The 21,699-nt window shown below is 42.0% G+C and overlaps 1 protein-coding gene across 1 annotated transcript in view; it reads right to left on the bottom strand.

The window, feature by feature from the left end:
- HSPA12A (heat shock protein family A (Hsp70) member 12A) overlaps positions 1-21,699 on the bottom strand; it is a 182,931-nt gene that overhangs the window by 159,233 nt on the left and 1,999 nt on the right. The window contains exon 2 of the mRNA XM_049854651.1: positions 9,433-9,520. Within this exon, the coding sequence (XP_049710608.1) occupies positions 9,433-9,520 (88 nt within the window). The remainder of the gene's footprint in view (positions 1-9,432; positions 9,521-21,699) is intronic.

Raw genomic sequence — 21,699 nt, forward strand, 5'->3', positions numbered from 1 at the left:
TCAGAAGGAGTTCACCAGGCCTTTCTTCCAAGACAGCTCTGAGGAACCTCGAACCTCTAAGCTTTTGGTTAGCAGCTGAGCACATTAACCATGTGCACTACCCAGGGATTCTGCCTAGCATACAAAAACCAGAAAACCTATTTCCGTCGAGTCGGTTCCAACTCATAGGGACCCTATAGAATAGAGTGGAACTGCTCCACAGAGTTTCCAAGGAGCACCTGGTGGATTTGAACTGCCGACCTTTTGGTTAGCAGCGGAGCTCTTAACCACTGTACCACCAGGGTTCCTAAGGAAGGAGGTGCGTAGTAAGTATTTGTTGAATGAGTGGATGAACAAAGCATAACTGTCAGAAGCTGCAAGCAAGCAGTCTAAGGAGGAACTTTCTGAGGGTCAGAGGTGCCTACAGATGCAATCAGCTGCCTTGAGGGACACCATGCCTCCCATCATTGGAACTGTTGGAGCATGTGGTAGACAAAGGTGTCAAGGGGCAGAAAAAATACCAAACAGTTAGGCAGATGAGATTTTTTTTTCCCTTTCTGTTTCAAAATCTCATAAATCATTCATACACCCTGGAAAAATTCTACAAAAACAGATAAGAAAAGCAATTAAATCAAATCACCTGTCATCTCTCTACCAAGAGATAAGCGTAGTTAATACAACATACTCTTCCCGACCTGGGTTATGTAGCTTTTCACTGTATAGATAAACAATAATTAGCCAAAACTTCATCAGGTAACATTTAGGATGGTATTTATAGACCACATTGCGATGAACAGCCTTATTTATTGCACGCTTATCTGATCATTTCCTTAAGACAGTTTCCCCAGACAGGAAAAACCCTTTTGAATGAGAACACACATTTTAATACATCTGATTCATATTTGACTAGATCATTTTTGAACCCTATTCTGAGATTCTTCAACTACCCATTCTTCCTATCTCAAAGAAAAAGTCAAATAGGAAAACGTTTATTAAATGTGCTTTGAAAATTGAAACTAGTGTGTAGAAAGGTAAAATACGATCCAATGCCTACTTGTTCATTAAGGTTTATCTATGGGTTATGATGTCAGTTTACCTAGAAAACACTCTTTGATCAATGCAACCTATGTTTATTTCTTCTTCCAACGAACTTACAGTGCTTTTTTCCTTCCATTCATTTGGCGCTTAATGACACACTACCTCATGACATCTCTTGTTGACGTGGAGTGTTAACCAACTTCTCATGAGCATGAGCCTTGTCGTTCAAACTTGAAGGCAGGGATCCTAGGTACCTGGGCATCTCCGGAGGTCCCACAACCTTTAATTATAGCTCACATTTACTGAATGCTTAATTTGTTCCAGATACTATGCTAAACACTTAATGTTCATCTGATTCTCCAAAAAACCCAGTGAGGTAGATAAACCAAAAACCAAACCCATTGCCGTCAAGTCGATTCCGACTCATAGCAACCCTATAGACAGAGTAGAACTGCCCCATAGGGTTTCCAAGGAGCACCTAGTGGATTTGAACTGCCGACCTTTTGGTTAGCAGCTGTAGCTCTTAACCACTATGCCTCCAGGGTTTCCAGTGAGGTTGAGAGTAAATATTATTTATATTTCACATTAAAGATGGGGGAACTGGGGTTTAGAGAGATCAAGTAACTTGCTCAATATCATAGGCTAGTGAATGGCAGAGCCAAATTCAGATCCCAAGCAATCTGACTCCAGACCCTAGCAGGGTGTTAGCAGATGTTTACTGAATGAATCACTCAGTGAATGAATGAATGTGTCCTCAACTCCCCACACCAGGAAAAACTGGGCTTCTCTTAGCTGGCTGGTGGGTTCTCATCTTACGAATGCTCTCAGCCTTATGTCACTCATATCTCCCTGGGTCACCCCTGCCAAAGCTTAAAATGGGATCATTTTAATAGGATACAGAGTATTTCTTTGGCTCCAACTCCCACCGGCTGTTGGAGAAGTCCTTCCTCAAGGGGAGCCTTGACTGCCTCTTTGGGTAAGACTCTCTGCTGCCTCTTGTTGTCCATGCTTCTGTCACCACAGAGCCAACACAGGGGACTCCCCTCTGCTGGTAGAGACTTCCACTTGCTGAAGCTGGTGGACCCCAAAGCCACTTCGATGCTGCTGAGTCCACTGCAAAGGTGCTGTGCCACCTCCTGCTGGTATAGGCGCCGCCAGTGCTGGTGCCACCGCCACCGCCAGTGCTGGTGCCACTGCCACCATGCAAGTGCCACCAATACTGCCAGCGCCGGGCTCACCGCCTCTGCTGCCACGTCGCTGGAGCTACTGCCTCACGTCAACCCTGCAGGGTTGAGGGCAGCAGAACCCTGTTCCCTCTGGAGCACACAGAAGTGGAGAAGTACTGCAGAAACAATCACCCGTGGAAGTGACTTTTTTTTCCCCCAAGCTCCAGTCAGTATGCAGCTAAGACAAGGGACAAACTGAGGAAAAAGACATCAGGAAGTACTCAAAATTACCCTTCTCATCCAAATGAAGCTTCACTCTGGTCTTAAAAAACTCATCGCTATCAAGTTGCTTCTAAATCATAGTGACCCTATAGGGCACAGTAGAACTGCCCCATAGTGTTTGGTTAAGCACTTGAGCTGTAAATCAAAAGGTCAGTGGTCTGAACCCACCAGCGGCTCCAAGGGAGAAATGACTTGGTGATCTGCTCCCATAAAGATTTCAGCCTAGGAAACCCTATGAGGCAGTTCTACTCTGTCATATACGGTTGCTATGAGTTGGAATCAACTCGAGGGCACAGAATAACTATTGTTACAGAAGCAGACTGCCACATCTTCCTCCCATCCAGCAGCTGACCTTTGAGTTAGCAGCTGAACATTTAATCACTGAGCCACCAGGGCTCCTTGGACTTATCTTGGGAGGGGTTATTTCCTGAGAGATTACTTTGTCCCTCATGCAAACAGATTCCTGGCAAACTCAACACTGTTCCCAAGACATCTGTAAATCTTAAAGGGGGAGAGAGTTAAGACCAGATTGGGACCTGTTCCCTAGCCCACCCTTCTCCCGCACACTTGTAGTCAAGCATGTATGTCATGGATTGAATTGTGTCCCCCCAAAATATCTGTCAACTTGGCTAGGTCACGATTCCCAGTAGTGTATGACTGTCTACCATTTTATCATCTGTTGTGATTTCCCTCTGTGTTGTAAATCCTATCACTATGATACAATGACATGGATTAGTGGTAGTTATATTGATGAGATCTACATGATTTTTTACATGATTAGATAGTATCTTAAGCCAATCTCTTTTGAGACATAAAAGAGAGAAGCTAGAGAGAGACCTCACACAACCAAGAAAGCAGAGCAGGTAGCAAAGCGCATCCTCTGGACCTGAGTTTCCTGTGCTGAGATGCTCCCGGACCAAAGGAAGACTGAAGACAAGGACCTTACTCCAGAACCAACAGAGAGAGAAGGCCTTCTCCTGGAGCTGACACCCTGAATTCTGACTCCTAGCCTACTGGACTGTGAAGGAATAACCTTCTCTATGTTAAAGCCATCCACTTGTGGTGTTTCTGTTATAGCAGCACTAGATGACTAAAATAATATATCTTTTTTGGTGTTGGCTACCAGGAAGCTGAAAGACATGTTTGTGGCCCATCCTTTGAAATTGAACAAGACCTCAGAGTATGCACTTGTGAACTAACCTTACTCTTGATTTCATCCTATTTCCTTTCAGTCCCATTTCTCACAGGCACCATTTTGATGATTTTATTATGTCTAAGTCTAAAAGTCTCTTTTGAAATATGACAGGAAGTTGTAAAGGCAAAAAGAAATAAAACGAAGAGCTAGAATAAGCACTTGGGTACACACATTACAAAAGGAAAGTCCATTTCCAAATTTGGTGTGTTTACTAGCGATGTTTTCTGAAGACTTCTTCAAACAAGTAGAAAATCATGGCCACGTGGCTTGGCAGTGCCAAGTGAAAAACAGGGCTCTCCCAGGAAGCTTTCCCAAACAGGAATTACTCAATGACTGTGCGCCTCCTTGCCTGTTGTAGACAGACATTGAAAATACTGCTAGGCACAGGTGACCCTGGGCAAAGTTCACATTCCTGACCCTCTATCTCCTTCAGCTTAGAACCCTTTTCATAAAGAACCCTTATGCAGTCGTTGTGAGACAGAATTGACTTGACAGCAATGGGTTAGTAGTTCAGTTATATGACAGAGTAAAACTGCCCCATAAGGTTTCCTAGGCTGTAATCTTTACAGGAGCAGACCGCCGCATCTTTCTCCCACAGAGTGGCTGGTGGGTTTGGACCACAGACCTTTCATTTAGCAGCCCAGTGCTTAGCCAGTGTCACCAGGGATCCTCACACTGTCATACAGAGTTGCTATCAACTGGAATCAACCCAATGGCACACAACAATATATTTATACACACACAGTGAAATTCAACTGTATTAAATTCAATTAACATCTAGAGTCTTGGCCAAGTGGGAGCGCTATGCTAGGTTAAAAAAAAAAAACGAAAACCAAACCCATTGCTGTCAAGTCGATTCCGACTCCTAGTGATCCCACAGGACAGAGTAGAATCAACCCATAGGGTTTCCAAGGAGTGGCTGGTGGATTTGAACTGCCAGCCTTTTGGCTAGCAGCCTGAGTGCTTAACCACTGCACCACCAGGGCTTCCTATGCTAGGTAGTACAACACAAAGTTACATAAGACAGTGTCACCAACCTCAAGGAGCTCACCATCTAGAAAACAGACAAACTAAAACAAACAAAAACACATCTGTCAGCATGGTGGCTACTTATACTGTAAGGCAGTGTGGTTTGGGGCCTTCAGGTCAAGGGTGGTCAATAACGTGTGCGGGAGTTCCACTGGCTGGGGGCAGCTCTCAGCTCCACCACTTTCTAGTTGTATGACATTAAACACATAGGTTGAGCCTCAGGGTCCTCATCTATAAAACAAGCATCTCCACCTTTTTCACAGGGTGGCAAGGATTAAATGAGGTAACAAGTGAAAAGCACTTACCGTGACTGGCACACAGAGGCACTCAAGGAAAGGGAACTTTGGCTATTACTCAGATTGTTATTATTATTATTATGAAGAGGAATATAAGGTTCTGCAGAGGGTCACAAAAGACAGCAAGGTCAACCTAATGTGCTAAGTGTCAGGAGAAGGGCATGGACATGAAAAAGGTGGCCTGGAGCTGAATCTTTAATCATAAGTAGGTGTTTTGTGAGGATAACTAAGAGGGAGAAAGGGCATTCCAAGAATAAGAAAGGGTTTGTTCAAAGGCCCCGAGGCATGAAACCTCCTGCGTGGCCAGAAAACCGCCAGTTGACCAGGACGACAGAGCAAGGGAAGCCAGAGCCAGATCCAAAAGGGCCCCTGGAAAATCTTACACAAGGGAATTACATAATCAGATATGTCATTCAGAAAGATGTAGGTAACATTCAATAGCCTGATTTAAGCTGTCCTATAAGATTTTTTTTTTTTTTTTTATAGGGTCGCTACGAGTCGAAATCAACTCGATGGCACTGGGTACTGGGTTTAGGGTCACTATTGTGATGGTCAGTGATCATGAATACCATTGGTTTATATTAATCCAGAAAACTCAGGGTGTATTATAATTCACATGCCTCCTTCCCTCTGTTCTCGAGTCTTTACAAGTTATACGCTTGTTATACTTTTAATAACTAATTGGCTTATTTTTCCATGCTGAATTAGTGACTACAGAGAGTTTCTTTACCACTAATATCTTCCAGAGTGATTTTGAAATACTCATCTTCTTAACTATAAACAGAGTCTTTAAGTGGCCACTTCTTAGCATTCACGAGTCAGAGAAGAATTATCCCCCTCAAAGTTCGAGTATAGCAATGCGGCTTTGCGGATCGGGACTCGGAGATGGAGGCTGAAGTGCGAGGCGGAGCCACAACTGGAGAAAGAACTGAAACTAGAAATGAAATAAGAGCTCCAGGGAAAAGCAGTCTGAGTAGACAATAGTCTACAGGAGGCAGAGAGAAAGACAGACACAGTCACTGAGGAAGAGGAGAAAGAACACAGGCTATGGTATGAAAGGGATGGGCAGCTACAGGAAAGCGGGTCTTTTAAGGGAATTCAGTGACAAAGGACGTCTATGGGGGAGAAAGTTTGAGACATTCAACTAACCTGTTTGAATATAAACCAAAAGCCCAAACCAGAGTCCAGCTCATGGCTACTGTGCTCCAGAGGGTTTCCAAAGCTGTGACCTTTTGGAAATAGACTGCCTGGGCTTTCTTCCAAGGCATCTCTGGGTAGGTTCAAACTACCAACCTTCTGGTTCGTAGTCGAGAGCTTAACCATTTGCGCCACCCAGGGACTCCTTGTTTAAATATATCTAGATTCATTTGTTCACTCTTCATTCATCATTTATGAGGTCAGCCGTCTAGTCAATTCTAATGGCTCTTTGTTGAAATACATACTGGGTACCCTCTATGCGGAAACCCTGGTGGCATAGTGGTTAAGAGCTACTGCTGCTAACCAAAGGGTTAGCAGTTCGAATCCACCAGCCACTCCTTGGAAACCCTATGGGGCAGTTCTACTCTGTCCATAGGGTCGCTATGAGTCAGAATCGACTCGACGGCAATGGGTTTGGTTTTTCACCCTCCATGTCATGCTCTAGAGACTCAGTCAAATTGGTGTCTGGTCCCTGTCTTCACTCGTGTAACTCAGCTTCCGGCAAACTGAGAAAGTAACAGGACACCACAGAACAGCACGTGGTCTCCAAGCATGAGGTGAGTACAGCAGGGAGAGAATTAGCCACGATTGGGCACCTGAGATGTGCCAGCTCCTGTCCTAGGTTTGATTATATTCACAGTCACATTTAACTTTCATAACACTCTTGATAAAACCAAGAGACATGAACAGCCTATTTATCTGGCCCTGATTTTCACTGTCCCACACAGGAGAAAACAGAGGCAGCAGAAAGGAAAGAGGCCTTCAGGCGAGGAAAGGAAGCTGAAAACAGCTTTTCAGGCACCCAACACTTTAGACTCCCCCTCTTTCCCAGAATTGTAACCTTTTAATGTGGACTTAGATGATCATAAAAACAAACATTGCTTTTATCCAGGTCCCTTTTCCCCTCTTAACTGAGCACAGTGCTACTCCCAAAAGCCCATGTATTCACCCCGTAATATTCCTGGTATGAGACCTGCTCTGTCCGTGTGAGTGTGTGTGTGTGCTCAGACGCTGGGATGTTCAATCTGGGCACAAATAGGGAGGAAGTGCCGTCGTTCCCGCAGGAGATACCAGCGCATCCAATCCCAAACCTGGAACATGATTTCCTCTCATTGCCGCTGAACTAACTGCCTCTTTGTGTTGTGGTTCCCACAGCCTGGGGGTGCTGAGCACCAGAAGTATGTGCTTGTGCTAAGTTGTTAAAAAAAAGAAAGAAAAAGAAAAGTGGGGGGAAAAAGGATAAATATATATATAAAATATATATTATATATATACATACACACACTAGGAAACCCTGGTGGTGCAGTGGTTAAGAGTTCTGCTGCTAACCAAAAGGTCAGCAGTTCAAATCCACCAGGCATTCCTTGGAAACCTTATGGGGCAGTTCTACTTTGTCCTACAGGGTTGCTATGAGTTGGAATTGACTTGACGGAAATGGGTTTTTTTTTTTTTTAGGTATGCTAGGCCAGACCCTGCTCCTCCTGAGCGTGGAGAACGACCATTCCAGACTTCGGGCAGGTGGGAATCCATTTCCTGATGATATATATGTGTATAGCCCTGGCGATGCAGTGGTTAAAGCAATCGACTGCTAACCCAAAGGCCGGTGATTCTAAACCCAGCAGCTGCTCTTCAAAAGAAAGATGTGGCAGTCTGCTTCCATAGAAATTTACAGCCTTGGAAACCATATGGGGTCACTATGAGTCAGAATTGACTCAATGGCAGTGGGTTTATACATACATACACACACGTATATGACATTTGCACCATAATGTGGCATTCCAACTTAGCATGCATTGTATGTTTAACTGGGAGATTTTTAAAGAGCATTGTGGAAACAGTTAAAATAAGGAAGAAAATGGCAGGACCTTAGCAATCGCTCTGTTTCTCTGATAATAATTTTTCTCCTGAATTAATCATATCAAACAATATTTAGTGAGCATTTACTACATGACAGGTACTATACAGATGAACATGATAGGGTTTCATTACTGTCTTTTCTTCTTAAAAAAAAAAAAAAGTTAAGTATTTATCAGGATGCTTTTGTTGTTTTCTCTCCAAGCAGTTTTATTATGATGAATGTCTTCAGAAGTTTAACACTTTGATGGCTACGCAGTTTTCTGTTTTTTTCTTCATACCACTGTTTTTTTCCCTAAAACATTTCCTTTCTTTTCTTACTCCCTGATTTTTAGGGAGAAAAAAAAAAAAAATCCAGCATCTGGGGTCTGAGACTACTTGAAATGTCTGGGCCAGGGATTGCTAATGACCTCCCAGAGATAACCCAAATTGCTGATTTAGCAAAGCCCATTCTTGACCTTGACACAAGACAAGGCAGGCAAAGGGGAAGGACTTGCAAGGGAGGGGCAAAAGAAAAAGGATCATAGAAGAGCAGGGATCTCACCAAGCCCCCTCCCCCATTCAGCAAACACCTGGCGGAGTTGGAAAACATGACCGGCCCAACCTTCCGATTGGAACCAATTGAAGCTGTCAGCTCTCGGCTTGTCACCAGTTGCACTGGGAGGCCCCGGGCAGCCACAAGAGCCCTAATTAGGCAGAAATGACACTTCTACAACTGACCTGCCAGGACCTTTGGCAAACCATTTAACATCATTAGTTAACATTTTTTAAAAGTGTGAATGTAAATGAACAGCCAGAGGCTTTCAATGGAGTTTGTCGGTGGCATCTCCCCCCTCCTGACTCACTCTTTCTCTTTTTACATGAATAGTCCACTTGTTTTCTCCAAAATTGGAGGGAAGGGCTGAGGAAGACGGAGGAAGAGGCCTGGCCCTCCAAGAAGGGAGACACATTAAGGCATAAACAAGCTCAGAAGAGCGAGAGAGACCCAGCTCTTCCTGCCTTTGCAGGGGCCCAAAGCTCCCAGGGCCACCCAGAGCAGAGCCTGTGACAGGCGTGAGCCCAGCATCCTAGGCTAGGCCCTGCTCCACCATCCACCCTCCTGAGCAGGGAGCACGGCCACTGAAGGCATTGGACAGGTGGGAATAGATTCCCTGACTCAAGGGTGCCTCTGAAATATACTCTTTCCCTCACATCTCTTACCACTTGTTGCCATTTTGAACAAGCAGGTTGTTTGCAGCGGTTCAGCAAATGTCTGTGTGCGCATTTGCCTCATCCTCTGTGGGTCGCCTAGGTGGCCTGTATTAAAATGTGCCCCACCTCCCTCTAAAGGAAGGAAGTTCTAGGTGATGGTTTCAGACGCCCATTTGATGCTTGCACAAATTAGCTGGTTTCCTACCTGAAGCGGTTATTTCCCACCTTGAATCACACTTCAGTTTGCTCCTGGCTTTACACCCACAGAGTCCATACACGCCAACACTCTCCATCTGCAGGAGGGAAAACAAAGAGCCTCACTGTGCGCGTGTCACTTTGTTTCCACGGTGCGCTTAAGCCGCATACTCGTGCCGAGGGACAGTTTTAAGAGGCAGCTCAGGGTGGGAGAGAAGCAAAGCTTTAGGTGGGCGACAGAGGAGCTGGGTGCCCTGGTGGGCCTTCACACTTCCCACCCATTTGTGTGTGGCCTTGGGCAAGAAGCTTAGCCCTTGGTCTCAGAGGCTTTCATCTGTAAGACAGAGATAAAGCCTTAGTAATCTGAATGATGCCACCAACACTGGACAGCATATGAGGAGCTGCCAAAATTGACAAACTACGCCAATTTCTCATCTGTCATTGGTCTTGGAGAGAGAAAATGGAGACTGGATCCTTTTGCTTCCCAAGGAACATGGGACAAAGCCACTACCCCACCAGCACATCCTAGGACCCTCCCAGTCTTAATTCTTCCACTCCTGTTATTCTCAAAATGGCTACAGACATTAAAAAGCGCATGGGTGCAAAACAAATACCTGAAAATGTATAGTTACGTTATACATATAAAGCCTATCATTATGCGAGCTATTTTTAGCCCTCTGCTGGACCCTAAAATCTTGAAGGGAGAGAAGCATGTCTTGCTCATATCCAGATTTCCAGAAGCACCGAGAACAGTGGTGAGTACACAGGAGATTCACAATAGTGAGCTGAAAAACAGCTCAGTTTCCAGATGTCGGCCTAAGGCAGTCGGAGCGTGCGCTGGATGAAGGCAGCACGCATCCTAAATTTGGAGAGCTTTACTTATCCTGGAATCAAAAACGATGTGTAAAACCAACCAGGCGGCGTGTTGCGGGGAAATGCCTGTTAACTAGTAATGATTGAGGGGCAAAAGAAAACAATCTTCGTTTGGGGCAGAAAGAGTGAAAATACTGGAATACGTCCTTAATAACAGTAAATGGGAACGGGAGAAACCTGCTCCTGGTGATGGACTATTTAGTGCTTTTAAGCTAAATACCTCAGCATATTAAGCAAATAGAGAACAGCCAGCCAGAAGATGTCAGCAAATTGAACCGAACAGTGCTCAGAAAGCCGATAGGAGGTGCCTGGTTTTGACCTCTATTCCCATCACATGCCTGGTCCCAGCCTGGTTGTTTAGCGTAGCCTCTCCTCTCCAGCTGCGGGGCTTATTGAAAAGCTCTTGCTCCCTGCCAGGTTTTGGCACATTTTCTGCAGGTGCCTCCTACTGTGGCCACAATGGGCTGCTAGGGAGGTTTAGACCTGTCAACAGCTACAGGGGAGGGGCTGGCAAGAGTAGGGGGAGTCCAGGCATTGTCTTAAAGGGCCAGTGACATTGTGTGCTACCGTGGGCCCGGCAGCCCTGGCACCTGCTAATGAGATGAGTCCTTTCTCCCGCTCTCGCTTTCTCTCTTTAATGATTTAACTTGATCGCTTTGGTTCCTTTCTGGAAGGGGAATTGCTCCATTGATCATATAAAGTAATTGCCTGTAAAACATTGCTCTGCAACCAGTACTACTTTCCTGGCTGAAAATGTCACGGCAATTGAAAAGCTCTTAGCCCAGTTCAAGAATGAGGTTGCTGAAGAGAACAGTCTTTGCAAATACCCACAAAGTACTTGTGTGTTCCTGGAGTTATATGTTTTTGGTGACTAATGGATTTTTAAGAGAAGTTCCCTTCCTGAGTTATGACGTGATTTTGGTTATCATACTGTACTGTTGTTATTGTGTTTTGGACAGTGGGATTATGGGAAACTAACCCAACATACAACTTCCTCAACCCTAAAATTAGACACATGCATTGTGAGAAAGCGATTATTCTCTTAATCATCCAAGCCATTCTTCCCTCAGCAGGCGTGAATTCAGAGGGACACCCACGTGGGTCAATGGTGAGGTGTTCAGGAGACATTATCTTTTCTCGGAGGTAACAAGGGCCTGGCTTTGGAAGGAGGAATTGATGCTCTAATTGTTTATGGTTTGCTAATGTTCCAGACTGTCACTTGGCGGCAGCAGTGACACATCTCTGGGAAGGGAACCACACACTTAAAAGAGTTTTCATAAACAGCTTTATTAAAGAGTCACTTTCATGCCAACATGAGGGAATAATTCACTTGCCTGGGTTGGGGGGCAGGGGGAGAACCATTCTTTCAGGCGTGAACCTGCCAGTAAAATAAACAGCTGCTTGTGATGGTTTCGTTTTCCTCTGACAGGTGAACCCTAAGTTCCTATCTGAATGAGACTTTCTTCCAATTTAATTGGTGCTAAAAGGGATGCTGCTGCTTTACTGATTTGGGAACAAAGCTTCCGGTGAGCCACCCTCCGTTGGGATGAGCCCTGGGTATTTTTTGTAGCAGGTGGAGTAAGCCAGTAGATGGGCTTATGAGTGTCATTTTGAAAAAGGCAAAACCGTCTTCCTGCCAGCAAACAAGAGTACATACAGAGAATGGAGCTATAAAAAGGCTGCTTAAAATTACAAAGCTGAAGAAAGCCATAGAACTTTTTTACATCTAAGCTCTCTGAGAGGCCATGGTACAACTTCCATAACTGTACATAGATGGAGCATTTTCCCCCCCTTGGAATTTAGCAATTTCAGATTTGAGGCTTTAAAATCTTTTAATACTGTCCGAATATACACAATACCACAGTAAGGACAATCACACATATTACACAAATACATATGGCATATAAAAGGTATTTCCCCTTTATCTATCTATATAGTGAAAAGAATGCAAAAAAAAATCCTTGAAATGTAAACACATTAAACAAACTGATTCCTGGATATGAAGAATGGTGTTGATCGCCTTTTTGTCTATTTGTTTATAATTGAAGTCTTAGGGGTTTGGGTTTGTTTTTTTTTTAATGAAGATGCGGAAGCAGATGACCCCAAAAGTTCTTCCCGGCTCTAACATTCTATGACTCCCTCATCTAAAAAAAAAAAAAAAGATCCACATAATGGGAAATAGACAGATGAGGGGTAAATATTGTCACGTGGTTATGTCTAGCAGTGCTGCCTTTTGGATAGGTGGTCAAGATAGAATAAAAGTGGGTTGAGTTAAGTCTCTGTAGTCAAGACTAGGAGAGCCTGGACTACCAAGCCTAGAAACAGAAACCCCATTCTAAAAGAGCTAAGAAGGAGGCAGGAGTGTGCAGGGGAGGGCGCAGGAAAGGTGGCATTGACGGGTGGGGAGCCCAGGCGTGGCTAGCCTGCAGCTGGTCCTCAAGCCGCACGTCTCTGCGTGAACTCCCACAGTGAGAGTGTGCGTGGACAGTTTTAACACCATATCACCATATTTCTGGGGCGGGGGGGAATAAAAGAACATATGAAGACAAGCAAAACGAGCCAAACAAGCGCATCGCCGGTGGAATGAATGTCAATCTGACAGCTGCCATACGACTGTTTTTACTTGGGCACCCTCCTCTTTGGTTTATTTGTACATGTTGCAAGAGGTCTGAACAGAATTCTAAAGCCCAGAGACAACAAAATCAGGCTTTCCATTGCAGTCCTCATGTGGATCTTCCTACCACATGATTTCGCAAGGTATAAATCAACCTCTGGTTAAACTTAATTTGAACTTCATATTAAATAGAGTTTGTAAAGATGGTGGGCATGCGTGAAAAAATAACCAGATGCATGTTAAAACGGTGCCCCATTCCTTCTCCATGCACACCTAATCGCTGAAGTGTACACAGGATAACAAGAATTTACCCCAAGCTTAAAAGTGACTGCTAGGAGTGAGAGCAAACACTCTTCATGACTCAGATTTGTACATTCACTTACAGTGACAGCCACAGACACTTCCATCTGAGAGATTTTATTTACTTAGATGTTTCCATCTGAGTACTTTATTTACTTAGAACGTTCACGTGTTTACATTTATTACCAGCGTTGTCTCTCATCCACGGAAAGTTAACACGCAAAAATATTAGGATTCTTTAAACTTAAAGAACCTGTTGAAATGTTTGCATCCAATATAATATTAGGAAACAAACGCTATCCACCCAAACTTTGCTTTGTAATTCCTGAATTAACATAGAACCGTTGGCTAAGGGAAGAAAAGGATTTTACTCTGTTACGTCTTTGCAGAATGCCCAGAATTGTTCTAAGTAAACATTTCAACTGCAGTTTCTATGACTAAGTCAGACCTGACTGAGACTATGAGAACACAAGCTTCACTCACCCCCTCCCCTTGTAGAGTCTTGCTCTACTTTTTTGTTCTCTTCAGCTTTCTTAGAATTACATGCTGAAAAGTTTCCTTTCATTCAGAAGTCAGAAGCACAACGCACCCAAAGGCGTTTTCCTGCACTCTGCTTTTTCTGTTTGTTTGATCCAGGTCACAGCCCCTTCCCTCCAATCACATCCTTCCAGAGTTATCGCTGATTTTAAAATATTCATTTGAAACAGATATACTTTAGTAATCAACTCAAGTATGATGGATTCCGAAGGACTGGTTATAGATGCCTACCATAAACATACCTAAGATTTGCCTACATATTTTGCCAAAAATAGATGAGATACGGTAACATGGGAGTTATAACCCTAAAATCTAAATTTGGGGAGCAAGGCAGGTCTATCATAAACGTAATAATCTATATACGTCATGGCAAAACAGCTGAGCCTTAACTCCTGAGAGTACAGGTGTGTGTGTGAAATACTCTGACCCACCAGCCGGGGTCTAGTTTTATGGAGAAGGACAGTGTTTTTTCTTTCTTAACACCAAAAAAAAAAAACACTAGGGCTTAGAAAAGAGTGTGAGAAGTTCAAGGCATGCCCCTAGTGATTTAGAGTCAGATCCAGTTATTTTTAGTTTAAAAATTTTTTTTAAAAGGTGATTCTTTTCATTCTCATACAACAAATACTATATGGAGGCTGTTACCTTACCACAAACCTAAATTAAGAGTTTTTAAAAAAATAATTTTGAATTCTTCATTTTGATGGCAATTTCTACTTGTGCAGATTAATAATTATCTAAAAAAAAAAAAAGACAACTGATTTTCCAACAACAGGTTTATAAGAAATATACAGAAAAAAAAGTGATCAGTTGAACATGGTATTTTTCATGCAATGGTCTTAAGAATTTGAAATGGCTATATCTGCAGTATCTTAATAAATGATGATGCATAGGAAAATATTCATTCTAAAGATTATAAATTGATTAAATAAAAAAAACACTGACGTCGATCCTGACTCATAGCAAACCCTATAGGACAGAGCTGAACTTCCCTATAGGGTTTCCAAGGAGCGCCTGATGGATTTGAACTGCTGACCTTTTTTGGTTAGCAGCTGGGGTTCTTAACCGCTTCACCACCTCAAACATTATTCTTTAAAATAAAAATTAAGGTTTACGACCCTTTGTTCTTACTCTAAAAAATCCAGTCTTGGATTTCGTAATCTAAAAATCAGCACAGGGCTTTATTTTTCCTTTAGATCCTGCTAGCTCGGCTATAAAAAAGCATTTAGGATTAGGCTATCAAAGTTCAAGTCAGATCCACATAATAATAAAAACTCCAACAAATGTTGGCACAGAGTAAGTTTACATCAAAAAGAAATCCACTGCGAGTTCCCTCAAACAGGAACTCTGAACGCTTTGAAGGCAGAGAAGTTCTTTAGAAGTCCAGATAGCTAAGGTGACCTCAGGTACCTCTGTTCTATGAAATTCCCTGCCTCGTGAGCTTCTTTCACTCTCTGCTCTATTTTCAGATTCCCGGCACGTTTTAGTAAGGACTAGAGGTGCAAACATTTGGCCGTGAACTTTGAGAAGGATAATTACGTAGAGTAGCTCAGGGATATTTTAAATCAATCAGTTTTTCATAAATCAACTCGAATTTCTAGAAGAATCTGACGTAGCTGTCAGATGAAGTGCGGCTCCTCCAGAGAGCTTTGCTAGATCCAACAAGGGCCGTGAGAGAGAGTGGAGCCTGCAATACTCCCGTTGCTTCCCTTGGCAGTTATCTCCAGGCACACACACACAAACCCGGACCAGCACAGGCACCCAGACACTTCTATTCCAAACCTCACTTTTGCCTCGATTATTTATTTCAAGTAAACGTACATTCACACCAAATTATCCTAATGTCTGATACAACTGTGTCAGCTTCTCTCTCACTTCCTTATTCTTTCCTATTCCCAAACTGTAGCACTTAAAATACACTCAGGCTGATTGCAGCCCAAACTGAAGATAAGCATCGCTAACGAAAACGAAATGCACGTCTAGTTTAGAAATAATATTTCAGTCTTTCATCCTTACTACTCTTCTCATTCAAGTATTAGTGCAAACATTATTTTCCTGTGAAGTGGGTTCTGACCATTACCACTTTTATTTCTATAATATAGTCCAAATGTGTTGAATGTAAAATCACAAAATATAATAATTGTATCATTCAACTAAATGCAGGCTCAATTATACATTATCTCTTGTTGACATATAACCCAATTCAGTTTGTTTTGTAAAAATTTAAACAGAAATTTAACATTTTTTATTGAGATTAGAAATTCATTCACATGTGTCATCTTATATACTTTTTGGAAGCATGTAGGGCTCTGATGATGATAATTTATATGACAAATCAAATCAATATTAATAAATTTGCCTGCAAATGGTCTCATTTGCTAAAAAGTCATAGGAATTTACCCTCTCAGATCACAATCCTCTGAGAAATTAATTCTCATTCTTCTGTGATTAGTTTTTTTTTTTAATATTCAATCGACTAGAACTCAAACTCTTTCACAAGACGAAATCGGTAGCATTTCTATAAGGCAGTTTGTGGGAGAAAAAGAAACAACCACCAAAAAAATACACAATCACAAAAAAAAAAAACTCATACTTTGCTAACAATAAATGTGAAGAGCCAAATCCTAAATTTTGACCAACAAATTTTAGACATCTCCCAAATAATTTTTTGAAGGTTTAACATGACCATAAGATTCATGACCAGACCTGTAGAAGTCATCCGTTATAAAGGCCTAGACCGTCTTTTGATTTTGCTAATAAGAAACAGATAATTCCTCTTAAGCAGATTAACTTAAAGTGAATTTTCAGGGAAGTGAAAATCCCCTTCGACCAGGTTCTTAAGTTTAATTGCAAAAATCAAACAATTTATTAACCCTCATTCAAGTGCAACAACAAAATAGGTCGGCACAGAACTCTCAGAGGCTGGGAAACAACCCGATCAGTATTTGCCACAGTTACAGAGAAAACATTTTAGCTGTAACTCGATAAAACATCTCACTGGTCCTTCTAACCGGAATTCTTCCTCTCCTTCTTCTTGGCTGCCCCCTATGTGCAAAGTATGTTTACCATTTTCTTCACACACAATGATAGCCATTATCATGTTTATTTTGCTACTTTTAGAGTAAGAAAAGAACAAATTGAAAACACTGGCTTTTGTAGGATATTTTATATGTATTCCTTTTGCTTTATTAGCCCATAATTATGTCACAAAAATACCTTTAAATTGTATCTACTTGTAGAAAGTTAAGAAATTATCTACTTAAAAATGGCAAAATGGCTTGCTTGAAGGATTTTTTTTTTCCTGATTTTGTTCCTTTTCACTTTACTGTCTGAACTCACGGGGATAATTGCCCTGTTTGCAGTTTCCATTCTGCCTATACAGAAATTGTGTGTCTATACCCTGAAAAATGCCAATTAAACTGCCGGCAGTAGCATCTCCTACAGTATCGTATGGTCTTCAGTGACAAAGGTCTGAACAAATGACCGGAAAACTGCATCTAAAACAGGCTCTGACAGGACGGTTGCTTTGAATCCTCCTAGTAGGTCTAGGGCTCCAGCTTTCTGCTTTCTTTGGGAAGCAAGAGAGAAATAACATACCAACTTGATAATTCTGCACAAATGTTAAAGGTTAAAATAAAAGTAATAGATTACTAAAAGGCTTAATTACCTCCAAAGATCACTAACATTGTTTTTTTCAAGGGGACTCCCCTTCCTTACCATTATCATTTAATTCAATTCAATCTGAGCTCCTGTAAAGCAAAGGCTTTCAGAAAAATACTGAAAAATTGCTAAAATTGCTACATTTTCCTTTTCCCTAACTTCTTGGGTAATAATAACAGTGTTTACTATGTGTCGGACACTGTGGTGAGACATTTACGTGGATTTCTAAGTTTAATCTCATACTGATCCTATGAAATAGAAAATATTAGTAGATGAGAAAATGGGCTCAGAGGGGTTAAGTAACTTGTACAACGTCACACAGCTAGAACTTGAAGGGCCTGGACTTAGCCTATGCAGTCTGATGCCAACCCTCAATAGTTCTAGGCCTTCTTGACTTGCGTACATTATCGAATCATTCCCGGATGAAGCCTTAGCTATCGTCTTTCGGATATGACCCACGTAGAAATCTCGTAGAGCAGTGGTGCTCCACACTGGCTGCACATTATCATCGTATATAACAAATACCCGTGCTTGGGCCCCACCCCTGAAGATTCTGACCTCAGAGATTTGGGGTAGGGCCCAAGCATCAGTATTTTCAATGCTGTAGCAGTGAATAAAATAGATAACTCTTCTCTTCATGGCATGTAAGTTCTAATGGTACGGGTGGTTCTAACGTGTAGCCCAGACTGAGAACTAGTGATCGACAGGTTAACGCCACTTATAAAACCAAAACCAAACCAGTTGCCGCTGAATCAATTCCTGATTCCCAACTCGTCGCAACCCTATAGGACAGAGTAGAACTGCCCCACAGGGTTTCCAAGGCTGTAAATCTTTACGGAAGCAGACAGCCACGTCTTTCTCCTGCGGAGCGGCTGGGGGGTTTGAACCTCCTACCTTCTGGTTACCAGGCGAGCACTTAACTCCTCTTTTCCCCATCCCTTCAACTGGCCCGTCCAAAGAGGCTGGGCAAGAGTCTAGCAAGGTTGACTCAAGGCAGCAGAATGTGACTAAGAGAGTTGTGGATGTGAGAGGCCGCAGGGTACACCAGGACATGAATGAGTACTGAAGTAGACAGACCTGGGCTCAAATTCCATCTCCACTGTTTATTAACTGTGTAATCTTGGGCCAATCACTTACCTTTTGTGGTTGTTTTGCAGATTCAACAGGATGATGTAAGTAAAGCCCCAGGCATATAAAAGTGCTCAGTCACTGGTAGCTGCCGCTGTGGTTTTTGTTGTGGTTTTGTTATTAGTACTATAGTGGTAACGGCTACTGCCGAAGACATCAGTAAAGAAAACATCAAATTAAACAACCCCAAAACTTTCTTCTATGAATTAAATCAGCCCTACTTTTATTACTGAGCGTTTAATTTACAGCCATTTCTATTTGCGATTAGCTTGACAATCGTATTTCTCAGTCATGACAACTGGGTGAGGAGAGTTAACTTCATTACTCTCATTTTCTAGATGAGGAAAAGGCAACATTTCCATCTATTCTGTCTCCAGCTTCTAGGATTCTCTGATTAAAGGCACCTGCCATCATGCTCATTCATTCTCCATGAAAAATGATATTCAACACAGATGTCAAATGCAGGGGAGAAGAATTAACAAGCACTTGACAGCAACCCCAAAATACCATCAGAATAATCACTTCTGAACATTAAAGTCATGGCAAATCAGTTCCAATTTAAATAAAAGTCCTGGACAGGATTAAGGAAAAATGAACAAATACATTTTTCTTTGTCCTCATTCACTTAGGGAACATCTGATGTAACTCAGACATTCTTTTTGAAATGCGGACTGAACAGTTGTTAACTTCCTCTATGAAGGGTCTTCAATTAGCAGGTTGGAATAGACTAATGTGTCCTGAAATTCTATCTTGAAACAGAACTACAAAATAGAAGAGAACTGAGACAGAGACCCAGTTCAGTGGTTACCAACCAAGGACACCTGGAAACCTGTGAACTCTGTGCAAGGGAACCACAATCCAAACATCACCATGCACTGGACACCAAATAAAGGCTTGCCCATGTATGTATTCTTTTCCACATGTAGTTTCCATTAATGAAATACAAATGCCTTTAAAAGTACTACTCGACTCATAGTCACTATATTTAACTCTGGAGTCCCTAGTGGTGTAGTTAACATGCTTGGCTGCTAACCAAAAGGTTGGAGGTTCGAGTCTACTCAGAAGTGCCTCGAAAGAAAGTCCTGGTGATCTACTTCCAAAAAATCAGCTACTGAAAATCCTATGGAGCCCACAGTTCTACCATGACACACATGGACCAAGAGTCAGAGTCAACTCAGTGGCAACTGTTTTGATTTTGGTTTATATTTGTAACTACTATTACATAAGGGAGTTATCAGTTGTTGTGGTTAAAAAGGGGTCTCCATACTCAAAAAGGTTGGGAAACACCGATCTAGTCCAACCTCCTCATTTTACTGTTGAGGTCCCAGAGGATCTTGGGAACATCTCTTCCAATGCAGGCACCTATCTCATACGAAGTTAACAGTCACAGCTATATGCCTTCTCTGATGCCCTTTCCTCTTTTTAAAGGGGAAAGTGCAGTCCCACCCTCACTCTCTGGGTATGTTCCAGGAACTTTCTATATCTCTTAAGCCTTTCCTTTCCCTCATCTTCCCTAGACTTCCATCCCCAAGTCTCCAGCTTGATACCTTTAGGGTTGGCACCATACTCAATCCCTTCAAGCTTGGATGCTCTGTAAGTGCCCTTGGACACTTTGTCTCAATGTGAAATGGAGTTATATTCACCAGTGTACTAAAACAAGGAATGTGTCAAATATGTATAAAATATATATATGAATGAATATATTTTACAGCTAAAACCCCAGTGCTTGTAATATCTTTGGAAAATAAGAAAAGTGAAATATTCGTGAAGTCATTTTATTTACTCTGGATTTATCAACATTAACAGGTTGCTAATAAACCCCTAGCATACCACTTTTCAAAATGCCTTCATGTCTATTATTTCGGTTTATTGTCCTGATGGTTCACGAGGATGATACTGGAATCTAAGCCTCGTGAAGAGAAGAACTGCTATCTATTTTATTCACTGCTATTTTCCCAGTGCCTAGAACAGTGCCTGGGCACATGGTAGACATTCAGTAAATACTTGTTGCATGAACGGCAGAAATAGACAGGGATAGGTAGCTTTATTTTTATTTGAGAAAATAGACTGATTCTTTAAGAAAAGGGCACCGATGAGTTCCTAATAATCTTTTTGGTCTTCCATCCTCCTATAACATTTGACTTAACATCTCTCAAATATTTTCTACAGAATTTGTCAAAATTAAACAATACATTCATTTTAAGAAAATCAGATGTGGCCAATATATAAAAAGAATAAAAATTCCATGGTCCCATCACCCAAGGGCAACACAATTAACATGCTCAGACTTTTTTCTGGGCATATGCACACATGCAAAAACACGCATCTGACATTCCTGAGACTATATGCCCTAGCCTCCACAACTTGGGTATTTTCCTTTTTCTCTAAGCCCTTTTAGTTCGTTTCCTGTTATTGCTCCTTGCTCTCCTCCTATGCCCTAAATATATTGCTTCCCCCAGTATTTAGGTCCTTAGTTCAACTTTTCCCTCCAGAGCATTTATCTATTCTTACTTCAAGCTTAAACTCTACGTGGATGGCTTATATGTGAGTCTTCCATCTTCCCTTTCTCTGGGGTACATCTCCAACTCTACACATCCAAAATTCAACACATCAGGTTCCCTTCATTAGCAACAAAGAACTCATTTATTCCATTTCTGTCAATTCTAACAGGATTCTAAGAGTTATCCTCAATCATCATCTTTGGTTCTGGAATCCCACATCCAGTTAAAATCCTTTCTATCCTTCCTTTCTATTATTCTCTCTCTCATCCATCTCTTCCCTTTGCTGCCATGATAGTTCAGGCCTTCACATCTATATTATTTTCTACATGGGTCTCCTGCTTTCTGTATAACTAAACACTACTCCCCCCATCAACAATACCCACTGTTGTTAACTTCCTAAAGCACAGCTTCCATCTTGCTCATTCTATATTCAGAAATGTGTGGTTGCTTCCTACTCCTACAGAAGGGTATTCCAGGCCCTTCACGATCTAGATCTAGCCTCGGGCTACTTTCCCATCCTTATTTCTCATTATTCCTGAAAACAAACTCTTTGCTCTGGCTGGGCTGGTGTACCCATTATTTAGCCAACTTAAAAAACATTTGATTGTGAGTCACATTCTTATTAAACATCTATTATGTGAAAAAAGCCCATTCGTTCTTTCAATAA

Source organism: Elephas maximus, chromosome 16, assembly GCF_024166365.1.
Source record: "Elephas maximus indicus isolate mEleMax1 chromosome 16, mEleMax1 primary haplotype, whole genome shotgun sequence".
In the NCBI taxonomy this organism is placed as follows: domain Eukaryota; kingdom Metazoa; phylum Chordata; class Mammalia; order Proboscidea; family Elephantidae; genus Elephas; species Elephas maximus.